The 19541-nt window shown below is 36.8% G+C and overlaps 1 protein-coding gene across 1 annotated transcript in view; it reads right to left on the minus strand.

Annotated features, from left to right (window-relative positions):
* Nucleotides 1–19541, minus strand: part of PARD3B (par-3 family cell polarity regulator beta) — a gene marked incomplete at its 5' end in the record, with an annotated part of 291514 nt that overhangs the window by 209518 nt on the left and 62455 nt on the right. The window contains 5 exons of the mRNA XM_009582067.1: nucleotides 7897–8025; nucleotides 8806–8945; nucleotides 10605–10963; nucleotides 15286–15411; nucleotides 18998–19135. Of these exons, the coding sequence (XP_009580362.1) occupies nucleotides 7897–8025; nucleotides 8806–8945; nucleotides 10605–10963; nucleotides 15286–15411; nucleotides 18998–19135 (892 nt within the window). The remainder of the gene's footprint in view (nucleotides 1–7896; nucleotides 8026–8805; nucleotides 8946–10604; nucleotides 10964–15285; nucleotides 15412–18997; nucleotides 19136–19541) is intronic.

Consider the following 19541-nt stretch of genomic DNA (forward strand, 5'->3'; position numbering starts at 1 on the left):
GTACGAAGTAACATTCAGCAATGCAGATGGAAAACCTTTATCTTAGAGTCTCAGGATACATTTGACTAATTGATGTTCTGCCAATGATTTAATTTAATTTTTAGATGCACATCTATACCTCAGGTCTCCGATTTCTTAATTAAAAGGCTATAATAAAGGATTCTTAAAACAACCTAAAATTTTACTGGTACATACTTAAGTCTCACCAACAAATTCTCAGTATTTTAAAGAACAGATAGAATGTACTTTTAGACTTCTCTTATTCCCACAACACACAGAAACTGCTCAGTCACCAGTACAAACAGAATTGTAACCTTTGAAAAAAGTACTGTGCATTGTATTTTTCCCCCTTCTACTCAGTCCATGGTTATATCTACTCAATACTGTGTCAACCTTCTGTCTACCATGGGACACCACTTTCAATTAGTCCTTTTATTTAATCTTACAACGCCTGTTCTCATTGACCACGGCACTTTTGATCTGTGGATTTATGATAATCTAATGCATATCTCTCACTGGAAAGGTTGCCTTATTTATCCCTATTGTTCCTTTGCCAAAAGAGAAGCTTAAAAAAAAAATTAGCTCCCACTTAAGCCAGGAAGGAAACAGCATTTGTTTAACACAACAAGAGACCTTTCAGTACCTGTCTGATGCCCTTGACCAACACACTATTATGGTCTCTCAATATGCTGGCTGCCCCTTGCCTGGCTGCTCATTTCTGATAAGAGATGCCAACTCCCTGGAGTGCCATTCAGAGCTGAGAGCAAACGGCAAGAGACCCAGGAGGGTTATTTTCAAAGGCTTATGAAGGAAATAAGACATTTACATGCTTTTGCAATTATTTTCTGCAAAAACCTGTAGAAGTTAAAGAGCAGCATTTAAATTGTGGCTCCACATAACTATTATTGGCAGAAAAGCTTGAAAAGAAGATACCTCCTTATTTGCACTATTCTCTATGTTCTTTCCAAGAGCTTAGCCACAATTAAGAAATACTTTGCTGACAGCTCAGTCATTCACTCACTATAAAATATACACTGTATTTTGCAATAGATATACAGTAACGCTCTTGAAAATAATACTCAAATGTAATGCACTGCTGTAATCTTGTCACAATCTAGTAAATAACTGAAGTCATTGCTGCGTGTATTCACTTTTAGCACTTCTGACAGATGTTTTCATATTGGCTTCTTTAAAATCATCTGTATTTCGTACCGCAATAAAAACTAAACGGTCACTAATGGCACATCCTGCTAAGACAAAAAAGCCAATAGCAAATCCATGGAGATATATCATACTGTACTTGGATATTTTTTACATTAACACAGTACACCACAAATTTGTGTCATATTATATAGCATGGGTCTGGTTTGAATTATGTAGACTCTCTGGAATTATAGCTTCAAAAATTGACAGAACTAGAATCAGCTCTTCATCCAAGGCAGATAACATTGCATTTCACAGTTTACCATTTGATGTCACAGGATGCTTCAAAAATAGAGATTCTCCAGTTTGCTTGACATGCCTGTTCAAGATCCCATAGCAAGTTTTAACCAAGGTTTCTCCTTGCAAGAGAGTTTTGTAATTCAGTGTGGCACTGCTCTTCAACTGTTAAAAATACAGTCTCACTTAACCTTTTAAGTTACATAACTGTAGGAAACAGAGGGAGAAAAATTAACTAGTTCGGTCCTCAATCAAGGTAAGCCCCACTGTGAAAACACCCATTTTCATCCCACAAATGGGGTTAGCCATGTGTTTAAGCACCCTACTTAGCTGGAGCCTTACGCAGTTAATATATCTTGCCACTTAGACCCTAAAATCTTATCACTCATGAAGATGGAAGACTGCATAGTATTTTCAGGGTGAATTTAGGATTGCTGTTACTGTATACTTTCAGAATATATTCCAGGCAAACAGGTCACAAAACTGTGATGTACAAATCCAACTCTTTACTTGATTTATTGGTTACTGTTTTAAAGGGATGATAAACAAAGCAATAAGCAGTGTATAATTCCTTTATGTCTACTTCAAACACCACATGCACATGTTTTACATTAAGTCAGCCTAGGAAAACTTTTAAAAATTTTCATATGGTATACAGAATAAATCTGGTGACCCTTGTAAATGGCAAGGTACTACAGTTGCCAGTAAGATTTAAGAATTGCCCAAATACTTTAGTTTTATTAAACGCAAATACTGTAAATCTGGATAAATGCATCGAAAATGTATGAAGACTCAATTTCTGTTAAAAGCCAGATTTTACATGCCTCTATTCTGATGTATACATCTGATTTCATAGATCGAAGTGGGCTGCCAAACAATTTTGGATAACACCAGAGCTGAGACTGATGCTATCAAGTAAACAGTTTTCATTTCCCAATGCTCTGAGGTAGGGTTCCTCAACTTAGGAGTTTTGGGCAGTAATCCTGTAAGCAAATACAGTATCTTGTGGTACGAGTAACATTATGCTTTCCTCTCCTTACTTGTGTCCACTCTAACTTTTTCCTTACCAGCTGGCAGAGCACCATCAGAGGTTCTTGCAGCCAGTGAGTGCTATGACCAGAGCTTTCAGACCACCCTTTTAAGGTTCCTTGTATTTGCTGGAAAATAGGAAGAGTGGGATCTGAAAGAAAATCATTGCTGGATCATAACACTTTAACGGGCTTGACAGAGAAAGCAATAGTAGACCAGATGCAATAAGGTCTCTGCAGCCTCGAAAAGGCTGACTACCACTATCGCACGGAAAAGCACAGTAAACATGTTTGCTGTGTCGGTAGCTATATCAGCACTTCACAGCAAATGAGAGCTCATTCTGCCATTGCAAAATTGTTGGATCTAGTTTAAATAAAAAAACCAACCACTTTTTAAAGATACATGAATTACTCAAGCAATTTATTCCCCTTTAAGTCAGGGAATCCCACCAAAAGCCAGAATAAATAAAGGGATACTTTCTGCCACACTTTCTGTTCACTGCGACAGGAAAGACTGTCACGTTCCTTCTAAACAGTGATCTCTTACTGACTTTTATAAAGAGCACAGTAACTAATTAACAAACCTCACTGCATAGTTTCCAGTACTGTAAGCTATAATGAACTAGTAACCATCTTCTGAAATACATAATGAAAGCTGAAAACTTTCAAGGGACTGCACTACATGATGTTTGCCCTCTGAAAAGACACATTTGTGTAGACACAACCTACACTCATTTCTCAACTATTCCAGATAAAGAGAATCTACAGGCCCAAAATTAAACACTATTTCAAAAGTTCTTGGGAAAAAACAGGACTTTTAAAAATCTACATAGTTTATAAAGTTATTCAAGATGAAAGGTGACGTGTATTCACAATATCCTTCTCTTCATTATGCAGAACATTGCAAGGACTGAATCTTGTATATGTTATTAAAATCCAATATATGTATATTGACCTTCCCCCCCTGCCCCCATCAGACTCTTCTCCCTTTGAATAGAGATAACACAACAGAGAATTGTTACTTGCTCGAATCATTCTGTGACAGAAATTATTTGACCATTTCTGGTTAATTGAGCACTGGAATCACTGGTTTGACCTACAAAACCAGCTGCAAAAATGGTTAAGTCTAGGCTGAAATTTCACCTATTATTTCCCGCACATTAAAAGGCAAGAAACAATTAAAAGGAAGTAATAGAAATTAATCTTTGAATATTAAAAACAAAAAGGAAAACACTTCAGGCAAACAAGAAGTTCTCCTTCAGGCACAGAAGTTCAAGGTAGTGGAAGGAATTAACTAGGGGAAGACCGAAACATAAAAGTTAATCACATGGTAAGCAGAAAAAATACTTAATTGAACTTGTCTCTCATCCTGCTTCCTTCTATCCTGTATAGTACATGTGTAAAAAAAGACTCAGAGTTAAAGATCAACTACTACTTTATATACATTGTTGTTCTTTTAGTAGTTGTAAAAACGCTGGTTTGTTCCCTTTCCTCCTCCATTCTTCAGGGATCAGTGACTATGACAAGAAACCATAGAAATAGTGATTACAGTTGAAACTGGTAAGTCAAAGCTATCTTTAAAATAAAAAATAAAGCATATGCAAAATTTACACTATGTATGCGCTCTAACTCAAAGGAAAATGCATCAAAATATTTTCAATGCTATATTATTTCTGGCAATTGCAGAACAGGCACATTCCTCTGCTTACGTGCATCATACCCGCTATCCTGAAGGCTCATGAAAAATAACAAGAATAAAGAATTGCATAGGGTCATGGTGCACAATGGGTTATGCCAGAGCTGTTCTCATTCACGTAGCTTTGCTTGTTTTACCAATGGGGGATAAAGAAGAGAAGGGGGAGTAAGTGATCTTTATATCATTATTAAAAGAAATGGCACCTTCAGACTGCACATTTTTCCTGGAGAAAAAACAAGATGCAACAAATACACATGATCAAAACATAGTATTTTCAAAACACAATAGAACGATAGCCACAGTTTGATGTGTATTCCATTCATTTTGATAAGAGCTGGAAAATCCAAACCTATTCAGTTAAGCCAGTTTCTCTCTGTAATATTCACCATCCTTTAGAAAACAATCAGTGTTACACAGTTTAAAACCCAAATGCACCTTAAAGAATGCACTAATCACCGGCCACTCTGTAGGCTGTGGTAATTAAGTGAATCAAGATCTTCCCCTGAGTTTTGGAATCAGCTCCTTACTCAGCTGCTACATTGTCAACAGCTGGCATGAATTACTGGGAACATTTGGCTAACTGGATAATAAGAAGGACAGCCTGTGGTTGGTCCAAATTCTACTTCACTGGTCTGCTTCAATAAAAAAAAAACCTCATTAGATCCTCCTTTTCTTTTTTTAAAGCAGTAACGACACCACAAAGATTGGGTTTTCTATTTTATTCCCTCATTATGTGCAAACAATGTAACTGTACAACTCTCAGATGTTGCATGGGCTAGTGTAACTGAAACCCCAATTCCCTATAATTTAATAATGCCTGTTTGCAACACTGATTCATCCTCACCCATATCACATCTCTCGCTTGGCTGGTGTGGTAAAGGTTTGCTACTCTGAATATATTTTCGTACTTGCTAGCAATTCATCAGCATAGATCACAGCAACAAAACCCCCAAACTCTACTCCCATCTAGCTTACTGAAGAGAAAATATTTGTGAGACCAAGCTTTCTCGAAACCACAGTTTTGTTAGGAGGTAAAGTCAAATTATATTATTACAGACCCACGCAACCAAATGCCACCTGCTGTTACTTTGTTACATTATTTGTTTTGTGCCTATGCAACTATCAAATTCTTTCCAGAAATCAATGTCAGAACCTAGTTCTAGTGGAGCAACATGCTCAAAAGTGGTTTTCTGCACGGTCTCTACCGGGCCCAAGTTCCAGAAGCATCTTTGCCACAGGAAGCTGTGGGGAGTGGGCACGTTTACTAGGCTGTCCTTCTCCTTTTCCTTTCAACAGGTAACAGGGAACCTAAAGAAAACAGCTTCTCAGATTACAATCCCTGGAGAACTGCTCAAACCAAGAACAAGTCCGATATAAAGCAATTACCCTATTATTGTCAGGCATTAACAAAACCCCCAAGTATTTAGGTAAAATCTGCATGCACGTTACGTAGTCAGAGCATTCAGTTACAGCTGTCCTTGAAAAATATTGGATTATCCACTGCCTTTCCTTCCAAAAACAAACATTTAAAGTGCTGGCTTTTTCCTCCTCTTTGATCAAAACAGCACTGTAACTTTTGAGGTAGCAGAGGATTAGTCCAAAGTAATGTCATGGCTAAAGCTAAAAACAAACAAAAAAGCTAAACAAATTTTAATTTATTTTTTTTAATCTTTGCTGAGATTATTCTCAGACGTCTCATGAATTCTAACAAGCGTCATGTTAGTATCAACATCTGGTAGCTTAGTGGTATGGTAACCCACACTTTTGCCGTGAGCTACCAAACAGATGTCGCTGAAAGGCTTTTTAATTTAGAAGGGCTGGTTCCATAAAATTATCTAATGTATTTCAGTAACTCACATTTGTATTATATTGTACTTGACTGGGATAACAAGAAACACAGGACAGTATTCGAATTCACATATCATCACCGTTACGGTGAGGGTCATCACTTGTACATCATCCTTTCGCAAAGAAAGCAATCTAAGCAAAGGTCAAGCCAGCAGGATAAATGTGGCTACTTTCTGGATTTCAGTCATGCCAGTCATAAGTAAGTCACGTTTTGAAAGGTAGTTAATCCTTGCTGTAGGGGCTAGGATTTAATAGCAGGCAATTGTGGCAGATAAAAACTATAAATAGCTTTTAGATTCTTCCAGCCTTTTATACCCACACACTGTTACAGTGATTTCCAAGAGAATTTGTACTATGACAATAAAGAATAATGTATAATGTTGTGGGAACAGGAGAGAGAAAAGAAGAATACATACTTTTTCTAAAAGTACATTTTCCAAGTAATATGTTTTATAACTTAAAAAACCCGCAAGAAAAAACTGTTGATGGGTAGCCTTTTCAAAAAATAAGCTTTTACTTAGAAGAGCTGGTGGAAGAAAAGAAATCCTAAATGTAATAGATAAGTTAGTACTTTCAGACTCAGAAATGTCCCTCCGATCCACACAGACACTGACTCTACAGCTCAGGGCTTACTAAACAGAGCATGACAATGACCGACTTTGGTGCTTTGGGAATACTGACAATGAATGCCCAATTACAGGGCTGAAAATATTCTGCCATTACCCTCCTTAAAGATTACTCAATAAAAAAGGAAAATGAAAGCAAAAATAGTTTCGTTAGGACACTTCACAATTGCTCTACTACAGGAAAAAGTGGGCATCAGCGGCACAAGAGGAAAGGCTCACATGAGGGAATCTGAACTCCCCCCCAGCTTCTTATTCTACCATAAGCAACAGGCACCCTTACCTCAACAAGGTCCAACTGATAACAAGGAAACAAGAGGAAAACTGTTAGCAATGTTTTGCGAGGAAACGTAAAGGAGGATTTCTGCAGAAGATCCTGCCAACAGTCTATAGCAAAAGGAAAAGCAAGAAGGCAGCACCATAAGAAAAGAATGAAGGCTTTGTGTTCTTTAAAGGAGATAAAATGAGACAAAAGCAGGAAATGCTGTCCTTCCTTTATCCTGAGAACTTCTTAATGAAAGGTCAAGTATAGCCATCAATCAAGATAAGGAAGAGGCAACCAAAGAGATGACCTTCTTTGAGGGGAAACAAGTATGTATCAGATAGCGTTTTTACACTGATGTAGTCCTCCTCTGCCTATGTGAGAGAAAAAGTGTTTCATGCCAGCATCAAAAAAACAAAAAGTGAAAATTAAGCACTTGAGATAGAACAAAATCAGACGTGCAAGAGCCTATTAAGTCAAAGACTAGCAGCCAAGGATAAGCTTGCTTCCAAAATTTGTGAGGAGTGCAATGGAATTCTTTTCCTCACCACTCCTGCAGTTTGGCACTTGGCTTAGGAAATGCATCTCCTGGGGGCAGCCACCCTCACTAGTTTGCTACTGATAAGCTGCAGGACTCATTACACGCACTTTAAACTTCAGGTTTAAAGTTTGTTGCTTTTCTGAAAGACAACAATCCATTTTCAGTCATCTTGACTGCACAGTTACAAGATTCATTTACAATACTCCCCTGTGAGTTACACTTACGATGTCATTTTTGGGATGAAAAATCAGATTGCGTGGAATTGATCTAAAGTAGATAAAATCAAACATCCATCAAACATCCATCAAAATCAAAAAACCATATAAATACTTCTCAAACACAAGCCTTTCCCTTCACTGGCTTTCTCAGCCAACAACAGTTCATTTCTATTTCTTGGGCTAGTTTTAAAACATGGAATTGTTTCAATATCACTCTTCAGGACAAAATAACAAGTTTACCAGCTCTCGAGGTAGAAAGGCCTCCTCCTGACGAGCCACAATCAGACAGACAGTTTCCCCTTGCTTTGTGCTCCTCAGCATAGCTACAAGCTCTTCCTGGGTCCGGCCAGTGATGTCCCGTCCATTCACCTACCACGCACAAAAGAACAGAGGATGTCATGTCTGTGAGTATGACCGTCTTTTGTCATTTTCCCCTCACCTAACACAGATGCCATTCAGTGACTGAGAGCAAAGAAGAATTAGCAACAGCTCCCCACACTGTCTCCCCCTCTGGCCCTGCACAAATCACGTAACCTTTTTCCTCCTCATTTTCACCATCTGTTAAAGCAGGTCTGTAGTACTCACCCACCTTGCAGGGGGTTTGTGAGGCTTAATTAGTTTGTAAAGCACTTTGAAGATGAAAAGTACAAAAACAAGACCTAAGTATTATTAAAACTGTTTACCTTAAGAGCTTTTCGAGGTTAGTATGTAGAAATAACCCATTAGATAATGAGATTAGAAGACACAAGATACCTGAAAATTTTAAACAGACCGATTTGAGCAAAATTGCCTTAAAACGAGCACTTAACCACCTCAATATTAATCAGAGATTTTTGGACATGGCTGAAGAGGCAAGACATGTTTTGTTTCTAAACTAATGCATTTATCTGCTTTAAGAATCAAGAGGTTATCAGGTCCCCCTTGTTCAAACATGCCATGGACACTCGTGAAAAGTACCTTTTTCCAAATTGCAGTGTAAAATACTTGTTGACAAACAGCACAAAAGCCATGAGACTTTTTTTTTTTTTAAAACCAAGGTCAAGAATTTTAATTCCATATATCATTGGTATGTATAAGGAAATAAAACATTTATGCCAAAACCAGAGATCAATACTCAGCAACACAAATACAACGGATGTTTATCCTAACCTCCAGGATTCTGTCTCCTGACTGCAAACGACCATCTTTCACTGCTGCACCTTTTGGTAGAATGTTCTTCACAAAAATCGGACCAGGACCATGTACTGAAGAGTCTCTGGTAACCACAGTGAAACCAAGTCCTTCTGGACCTAGAAGGTCAGATAAAGAACTCCCAACATAAATTTTGACAAGCAGATGATGATCATTAAAAGTAAGTAAACAATGTCAGTAACATATCACAGACACTCATTCAGGTTAGCTCTTAAAAAAAGAAAGCAGACAAAAAGCTGTAAACATGAGCCTGTTTTCTGCACGGTTTAGAGAAGAATTCTATCAATGTCAGAACACATGCTCAAATCCTCCTGCAACAGCTACAGATGGAAATACTTTAGGATAACCCACAATAATACAAAACAAGCGAGAACTCTCATTTTAAAGCGTTCACCTTTCCTCTAGGTGGTTTTAGTATCAGCCTTCACATTAATGTCAATAGTCTGTGAAACAAATCGGAGCAGAATTTTTTACTTATGAGCATAAATATAATTTATCAGGTTTTACTGAAACTTGGTGAAAAGTAGAAAATGTCACATGATTTGAAAGCAAAAACTGCTGACCACATGCTGTCAAGAAAGGACAAGTGATATTTCAAAGCTTCCATTTGTTTGCTGCTTGGAAATAAACAACCTCAAGTGTTAATAGATAAATGTTTTAACAAACAATTAGGGAGTAAAATCAATATTAGCAGGTATTGCTTATAAGCCACCAAGATCACCCAGGAATAACAGGATCCATAAAAATCTTTTTATATTGAGCAGGATTGCTACCCATGTGATAGTTTTCAGAGATATCATGTCAGTATCACATTCCTATAATTTCTAAAAATATAAATTACTGCTTCAAAATCAAAAGCATTACATCTAAAATGGGGAAAATTCTGAAGTAGGTTTTATTAACGCAAAGCTGAAGAGTTCAGAAGTAAAAATGAATTATTTAAGTTAAGAAATAACAAAAATGAAGAAACAACAGCTTGATCACATTCATTTTGTGTTAAAAGAATAAAGTTACAGTTAGTTTCTAAAAGGGCCGCTTCTAGCATCAAGTTTAACTCTCAGCCAAATCAGAGACAGAAATTAAAGCAAAAATATAAATGCTAATTGGGATCTGCTTAAGCACATTTTACTACATGTGCATAAACCTGTTACTCCATGCAAAGACAGACATCTGCATGGAGCAGCAATTGAAGATATACATGCAAAATTCGGCCTGCTGGCAGCTGAATAAATACAGATGGAAAGAAAAGGTTTGTAGGGGAAAAAAAAAAGGGAAAGACAGGTAAATTTGTGGTCAAATTCCTGGATAACATGAAACACAGCAGAGTATATTTTTAAACGTATCTTTAAAAGAATGTCGTAACAGTGCTGGTCAATTAATAGATATGAATAAAAATAACAAAGGTTACCAGCAGACAGTTCAAATTTTTATTCTGTACTTGCAAAAAGGCTGAGTCGTCTCTTAATATCGCATGTTGCTAATGAAACACCTTCCACATAATCAGTAACTGACATGTTTTAAAAATCAGTAAGTCTGGGTAACACGCACCCAAAATTTACGAGAAAGCTGACTGTTGAGAACATTACTGTTAACGCTCCTTTACCTTTTGGAATATTCCTTTACCTTTTGGAAGTTTTGGAACTTTTAAACTGTAAATAACTTCCTTGTACTTCTAATGTCACTAGTTTAGTTACAAGTTAAGATATCAATATAGAGGATGTGATACAGAATTAATCATATCATGTCCAAAGACTTACCTTTTTTCAGGTCTATCTTTATTTTCTTTGCATTTTTTTTATTGCCAAAGCCCATAAGAGGAGACAGTGATGGAGAAGACGACTTTCTACCCAGACGTGGGAGGTTGGGGCTCTTAGCTTGTTGTAGAGTTGCCTGTACACCTGCCTCCAAGCTGCTTGCTCCAGAAAGATTAATCGTTTTCAGAGCAGGTTTTGGATGAACAGGAGGTGGAATCTTTGTTTTTGGAACTCCTTCTTCATTATCCAGAAAACAAAGGGGAGCAATAGCAGACTTCTCATATTGTTCTCGATTATATGGAGGAAGGACTTCCAAGATGACACTTTGAAATTTCATCGCCTGACGGAAGATGTCCTGAGCCCTTTAAAAGAAAGGTATGAAAATTCACATAACAAGCCGGAAAATTTGGGCAAAGTTTAAGTTTTTTACAGAGAATAAGACAAAAATTCATCTTAAACATGAAGCAATAACCTTACCTTCACATCTACAGGGTCTTTTTTCTAAAAAGCACACATGAAATAAGACTTCTAAACTACAGCATTTCCTTACATTTCAAGTAGGAACAATATATGTCAGGATTCCTAGGCTGCTATGAAAACATATCAGCCAGAATAAACTAATGAACACAATTCTTCATGCAGCACATCAGGAAGGGAAGCTCTGATGGCAAAAATCATCAAAAGACTCCTGAAGTTACAGCTTGCTACTTTTTTCAAGTGTTTGTCTACTACATGTTTTCTTGTTGGCATAGAGGCACACTGAGCACTTACAACGAATTGCTCTGGTGGATACATCTACTATGAGCAAGCTCAAGACTCCATTTTTTTCAAGTACAGCCTAACTGCCCCTCAGATTCCTTCATCATCCCTAGTGCAATTGCTGGCTGATTCCACACCTATAAAAAAGGATGAGGGTATGGGATATACAGACGTCTTCAGAAGAAAGATAGTGACTGCAAATGGTGCAATAGAAAAGGATGATGATATGGGATATATAAACATAAAAAAAAAAACCCTGGTGACCGCAAAAGGTGCAACTATTTGTGTGTTTCCACATAAATGGATACATTAATAGGTAGATATTACACAAATCTGTAACCTCTTGCTAAGGTGGATATGTGGACTTCACTTAATCAATGTCTTTATAGATGTGCTCAATTGCAACACCTGAAACTGTGTTAGTGCATTTAGTGAAACTACTGCCCTTGAACTGATTAACATGGTAACAACACAGTGTTCGGGCTCCCATGCATTGCAAGGCAATTAAGACAAGTTGGTGAAAGCAACTGTTAATACAGCCTTCCCTGGATTTTGAATAACCTGTAGATTTTGTCAATCAAGACATTTTACAAACCTTGGATTCTGAAGGAACAAAGGAGACAGTTTCTGTGCTTTCCTCTCCTACCTTCTGATGAGGTCGACTGATTTTCTTCCATACTCCAGAAAATAACTCAAGTACAAACAGAAGTAGTAGCTGAAGCACATTTTGAGAATAAAAAAAATCAAGAACTTCTGCTTAGCAGAATTGGGTTAAGAGGGACAGTAATGGCCATGTTAATTTTTAAATAAATCATGGGGTCCTTTTGAGAACAATTTACGTATCTCCTACCTTTCTGTAGTGTGTTTGTCAGTCAGGCAAAGTCAGTATTTCGCTTAAGTCTTGGCTTTGGATTTACACTCAGTTATGCAACAGGAGTCAATGTTGAAAGTACTTCCGAAATAAACAGTTTTTTACAGTGATACAGAAAGGAAGCCACCGCAAACTTTGACATCTTGAATACACTCCTACTGCTTTCCCAGATCTGTAGAGCTGCACAGTACCTCCACCTTGCAGCTGTTCGTAGTGGAAGGGAGGTGCTGTTTCAAGACGGGTTTTTGCAGCATGAAGACACTGAAGTCAGGGGATAGTCCCAATGGACACTGCGGTGGGAAAGAACCATCTTGGCTACACTAAGTGTACGTGCACCAAGAGTCAGAATAACCACATTCACTGACAGGAGACACTGCCAGAAGGGAAACCTCAAACTTGGAAAAGAAAGGTAGCAGGGAGAGTGTTGTGGGAAGTATTCTTCCAGCACCAACATCAAGGGTTAGGTTTCAGCACTGTAACAGCACTGTCCCAGTGTGTCTGCAGGGGTTTTAGGTTACCTGCTCACCTATAGCCTGTGAAGGTTTTCAAGGACAGACCTTACCTTGATCATAGAAACCATGGCACGCTCCCAGCACAAGGATGTAAAGTCTTAAGCATGTTTCTATCACACCCTGTCTTCATCCTTTCAAGTAGCCACTTGGCCATATGTTACAAGGTAATTTAATAACTCAGTTTCAGGAGATGAATATTTTAAATATATGAAAGAGAAAATATGAGTTCTTCTTCAAACACAAAATAGTGGAAATAACGCAAGACATCCTATGGGAAAGCCTAAACAGAGTCTTCAGGGGCAAAATAACTGGCTGCACTTCAAAGAGAAAAAATAATGGATTGAGAAATTTACATTTCTTGAGACCCCAAACACATACTTTAAAGAAATAAGGGAGTCAATTAAAAGAGGTGCTAGAAACTCTGCAACACAACAGAATGTAATTGAATAGATTAACAGCAAATGAAAAAGCAGACAAACAGTCCCAATATATAAAACTATTATAAACACGGGAAAGTAGGCTGCTGCTATTCCAGCTGCAGAAGCAGCAATCATCAGGAGCAATACTAGAAAGTCTCTGCTGAAAACGGAAAGAGACAGTATGTAACAGTCTCTGCTAAGTGTTAAAACAGCTTTTACAAGGGTTATGAAGAAATGTCAATTTGAACCTAGTAAACAGATTTTCCTCTCAAAGGAGAATCTGATGACTATTTCTGGGTCAATAGTCATTGGGACAATACTTCATCACCTCCATTACAATTACTGCGTTTCTGTAACTTGGAATTCTGTCGGGTTAGTACAGTTATGTCATGCCAGATGAAAACTAAAAGGCGTATTCACTGAGATTAGTTTCAACCCGGAAAGCTGCTTTCTTTAGCCGTTCTCAACAGCCAGAGAGGAGAGATGACGCAGAAGGCTATTCTGGAAGTCAGTTCAGGAGAACAACGTAACAGGACATGGGACCAGGCTAGAGCTTGTCCAAAATACTCCCCCCAGTCTGCAAATGGATGTTGAGTCCTCACTGCCCACAGTTTTTCCCCTCTGATCCAATGCCACTGCAACCACACTACTTGTCACTGTAACGTAAGGTGAATTAGACCAACTAAATTAGACTCTGCTCTGAATCACCTTTTAGCCACTTCTCTCTTTCACACTCCCAATGACAGAGAAATTGTCTAACAAGACTGGCCTCTCTAAACTAACAATTGTCTGTAAATGTCCCTTCCAACTCCCAAAACTTCACAAAGGGAAGCCTGATGGAGAACTGCAAAGTTTACTGCAATATTTCTAACTGTCCCAAAATCTAGTAACCTTACAGAAAACCACGCAGAGTCCTCCACTCCACATATATCTTATGGGCTTAAAGCCTCTGGAGATCTAGTTACATTCTGAAGAGAACACAAAGGAGACAACAGATTTGTAAAGAAAAGATCACATACAATTTTGAAAAGAGAGGTTTTGATTCAGGCAAAATCTCATTTCAGAAGGATACATCTTCATTATAAAACTGCACAGGTGAGGCAACGAACATTTTAATATGATACCAACACTTATGTTCTGATTAAGTTGGTATCTTATGTAGGAACTTTCCATGGGTGGAAGAGAATGGCATGTACTATATCACATCAGAATACATTTACCACCAAACATTCAGAAAACAGTAACTCGAAAACCTATCAGAAGGCAAAAAGCACAGCCTCAGAAACAAGGTAATACCTACTACAGAACTACGCTGGTTTTATGAAAACCTATTTCACAAATATTTATCCCGAACAGTGAAACTACTTATTTGATTTTAGTCTAGAAACCTTGAACATTTGGCTTACTGTTTAGAAAGTTAAGCCTCAACTCCCTTGAGATCTCAATAGATTTTTGTTATATTATAAACAATCACTCAGCTGTCTAAACATATAGATTAGAAGTAAAAACAAATTACTATTTAATTACTACAGCAAATATCTGTGAAATTTGAGAGGCTATTCTTTTGTGCAACTATGTCACAGTAATTCACAGCCGATCAAAGCAACCTGTTACTTAAAGTAATTTGAGATAGATAATAAATGTCAACAGATTTTTAATAAGTCATAAGAGGTGAGACTTATCATTTAGCTCAACTAGTCATAGTTTGACAGTACCAGTATTTTTAAAAAATTAAATGTTCAAAAAGCTGCAGCACCAAAAATGAAGTCTTATTTCATTTGCAAAAGAACATCAAAAAACATGCTGCAATGTTGACTCATTCTGAAGGTCTTGTGAGGAACAAATTACAAAGAAAATATGGAATAAGTAACAGAAAGCGAAGATAACTATTAAAGCTATTTAAATTAAGTAAGCACAATAGGTTCATTAAGACTACAAGAAGACTCCTCAAATTTCACCTTATTTGGAGGTTTCAGAAAGAAAATTACAAAGTTTCTGCCAGGTATCAATTTTACAGGCATTTTATCTGATATAAATATTAATCCCTTTGTATGAATCACTTAATAAACACAGTGTTGTATAAAATCCTTGATAGTTAAAAGTATCAGTAAACCAGCACTTACTGTGCAAAGGTTTTATCTGTAAGGTCCACATGATTAATCTTCACAATGCATTCATTTTCTTGGAAAAGCCCATCACGCCTAGATCTGCTATTTTCTTCAATACCACGGATGAAGAGTCCCAGCATCCTAAAAGAAAGAAAAAAAAAAAAAAAGTGAAAACTATCCTTTATTCTGCTGCTATGAATTTAATATCTATTTTTAGTTGCTATAATCTCTACTGTGTATGAGATGAGATAGAGTAGACCATTATGAAGTGCTTAACCTAGAGAAAGGATTTCCACCTCACTCTTTTAACTAATAGGGAGGGGATTGCAAGAAACACCAAGAAAAATTGTTGGACACTAATGCTATACTACTTGCTAGAACTTAAGGGAGCGTTAAGTCCTGTAGGTCATACTTGGAAAAACAGAGGAAAACACCTAGATCTCCCCATCTAGCTAAAAATTTGAATGTAGCTTATGCAATATTTTTCTGCCACTAAGTAAGATGACATTGCTCCAAAGAAAAGCACAAACAGATTAAAAGTAATTTTCTAACTCGACTATAATAAACTAAACTGGCATTAGAGTAAGATAAAAAATAACCATTACTTCTATGTTTGAAAAGTCTCTGAAACTTTTCACTTGCTAAAGCCCCTTGTTTTGATACACGACAGCAATACTATTTATTTGTGTGGCAGTAAAGCAGCAGAACATCAAAACGAAAGTTGTTTGTTACCAGGTTATGTGCAAATTGAAAACTGAGGTGCAGCATAGAAACTTCTGATAATGCGTTAAGTGAACAAGTGTGGGTGGTGCAAAATTCCAGTGTGGCTAGCTTTGCCAGGAGCGCTAGGCTATTTCTGACCTACCTGGAGCATCTCTGTATTGCAGACTACAACTCAACATAGATATATCCAATGACACCAGTATAATGTCCAAAAAGACCGACAACTGCATGTTTGTGAAGACCTTTTATAATGAAGTTTTATCCACTAAATTTCCATACCACATCAGCATCAAAGACAGATGACCTTTAGAGACCATTTTCTATTGGTTATACTCCATAAAATATTAATGTGCAATTTCCAATGTGCCAGCGTTCCAATCACAAAACAGAAGTCTTGCATTTTTTCTCAGATTCATGACTGCCCCTCATATTTAAGTCCATTCAACAGATTCACAGCACGCCATTAACTATTTGAAATGACACTATATTCACCATGCATCTGATTTCAGATTTACTGTATAATAATAATAAGATTTAAAAATTTATATTTGTATCATATCAATGTACTGTAAGTGAAAACTTGGCTCCTACTGAATATTACTTCTTCAAAACATCTCGCCGAAAAAAAAAGATTCAATCTATCGCATAAAGATTCTCTTGCAACCTGTGTTACCCTTCACTAAAGGATTCAAAGGGGCAGTGGTGGCGAGGGACTGCAGCCCTCCTGATAACAAACATCCAATAGTGGCAATCAAAAAGCTAAACACTAAGAACCAATGAAATATCATTACGTTAAGATGCAAACCAATAGAAGCAGAGAAATAAAAGAAATTACAAACTAAGTCAGTTGCTATGATCTTCACTAATCCTGTTGTGTTTAGATGCTGCATCCATATAATGCAGTAGGATTGCCCACTTGTCTGAAACTCGTTGTCTGTGCTGTAGCACCTGAATGAGTGGCTTGAGTTACATATGCTGTGGCAGCTTAAATTCATTGCTCCATTACTTTTTTCCACAGCCTCAACTTCAGCATTATTTTAATGCACTATTAAATTTTAATTTCCTTTTTTAATGACATCTAAGTGCAAAAGAAGAGGAAAAATTATTTCCATTAGTTTTGTAGTTCCTGCATAAACTAAGATTTTGTAAATTAATGCAATGTTTTAACTACCTCCAGAAGTTTTGCTCTGCACCAGCACTAGGCTAAACCCAGCATTACCTTATTAGAAGATAACTTTACAATTGAAATACCAGACCAAGTTAGTCATGGCCAGTGTGCCCTGTATCTTGTCATTAACAGAAATAAAAGATGCTTCTGTACTTTCTAATGTTATGATGAGTTAAAATTTATACACTAGTCTCAGGCCTGATTAAATAAAAGGGACAAGCGATTTAAGTCACTCTAGTGCTTTTACAAAGATATCAGTATGGTTCTGTCAAGGGTCATTAAAATTTGAAGACAACTGTCTAAACAAATAGTCTGTCAAAAAACTCTCTTCTCTGAGGGATCCCCAAAAGCACTTATAAATAAGGACATATTAACATGCACGCAATGTATTCCGAGGAACTCCACTTTTTTTTCATGGAGGTCTTTAAAAGCTGCACCCAACACTTCAGTGATACTTCAGTACAGAACTGTATTACAGTCACAATAATTACTGATTTTAATAGCTTGCAATTTCATCACAATTTGTACCTAATGATCTTGAAATACAGTGTACACGCTAAACCTTTATGGCATGCCTATAACACAGAACTATCATCTGCGTTTTCATGATGGGGTAACAAATGCAAGTCCCTTTCTCAAGACAAACAGCCAGCCTGCAAAGCCAAGGACACAACTCAGACCTCCTACAGTTCCCACCAAAGACCAACTTTCTTCTTGAGACAGTGATGACACTTTTCCAGGCAGCAGGTGGACATCTATTTTCCCTTTTGGCAAATAAAACATTCTGAATGAATTTGAGTCCGCTTACAAACTCAGATCTTGCTGAGAAAACCTTTACATACGCTGACTTTTACAAGGCAATTTAATGTTTCACATTCTCTGTCCTACATGAAAGTTGACAAATAAAGAAACATTTAAGAATTACACGATTTTTACTTTTGCAATAATTGTCTTTGTGTTACACGCAGCCATTTTACTATAAAGTAATGTCATTTATGGCACTGGCAATTTCCCACCTCTTATTCAAGGCTGCCAGTGTCAAATTAACTATCTGGCTAAACCTCTGTATGTCAAATTTCAGCCTAGAAATATTTTTTTTTTTTTTTTTTTTTTTTACACATCTGAGTTACATAGCTTGGAAAACAGTTGTAATGAAAATGCTGACACAGTCTTAACTACAGTACATCAATATGAGCATGCTGCTATAATAGGCTTTTGTGATCTCAAGAGACTATGTTAAGTCATTTATAATTAAAGGAATTGTATTGTGACAAAGAAAGGTTCATGGTATAGTGCACATTTTTATAAATGCTATACAACCAAATCTGAAAGGTGGTTTGAAAAATATGAGGCATGACCAGGCAAGCAAATTTTTTTTACTTTTCCTGTCTGATATGTCACTAAGGAAGGGCCTATGCAGAGAAATCCAATTGGGGAAAAAAAAAAACAAAACAACAAATCCAAACAAAAAAACCACACACACAACCAAAAACAAACCCCACACCCACAAAACCAACCCAACACCACAAAAAACAACCAACCCTCTAGGCCCCACACCTTTACTATTACATTATTCTACACAGAGTCTAATTTACCATTCAGAGAATAAAAACAAGAGGCAATTAAAAATATGTATGAACACAGGGGTTGGTATTGTCTTATACATAACCTAGACTAATAAATATTTTGGTAATGGAAGACAGTGTCATAGACACAAGTACCAATTTTCTTTTAAGCATTTCTTTTCCTTATGGTTAAATAGTAAGTATTTTAGGAGAACCACAACTGAAATCCTTTCATTAATATACTTCTTAAGCAATGCAGAAAATAGCTTACCTTCCGCTCAAAGACGAAAAAAAGGGCACTACATGTATTCCCAAGGGTCCACCTTCCCCAGAAATCTCCACTGTTTTTGTCATTTCACTAAAAAAGAGCACAGGGAAACACATCTCATATGCTTCTTCACAGAATTCTCTATGTTAAAAACAAATTCCTGATTGATCATATAGCAGAAAGGATAGAAAAAATATTAGACTCAGAGCGCACTACTATATAAAAATACAATGAACTGTAATATGGCTATCAAATTCTTTAATTTTTTTTCAGATTAGGATTTGTGTACTTTGAAAGGGAAAGATACCATGTACTAGACATTTTCCTAAGTCAACCCTTAAGTAAATTAACCAGAAGATTAAAGAATAAGCTTTTAAGTCAGAAGAGACTTCATCATAAAAAAAATAAGTTATTCTACGTGTTTTTAATTTAAGCTTCACGTGAACTGCTTCAGTAAATTTCCCCTTTTCCTATAATGTGAACACATTATAAACATGAAGATCACTCATTAAGGACATCAAGCCAATAAGCAAATTAGTCAAATCGT

The sequence above is a fragment of the Fulmarus glacialis genome, unplaced genomic scaffold (assembly GCF_000690835.1).
Source record: "Fulmarus glacialis isolate BGI_N327 unplaced genomic scaffold, ASM69083v1 scaffold8677, whole genome shotgun sequence".
In the NCBI taxonomy this organism is placed as follows: domain Eukaryota; kingdom Metazoa; phylum Chordata; class Aves; order Procellariiformes; family Procellariidae; genus Fulmarus; species Fulmarus glacialis.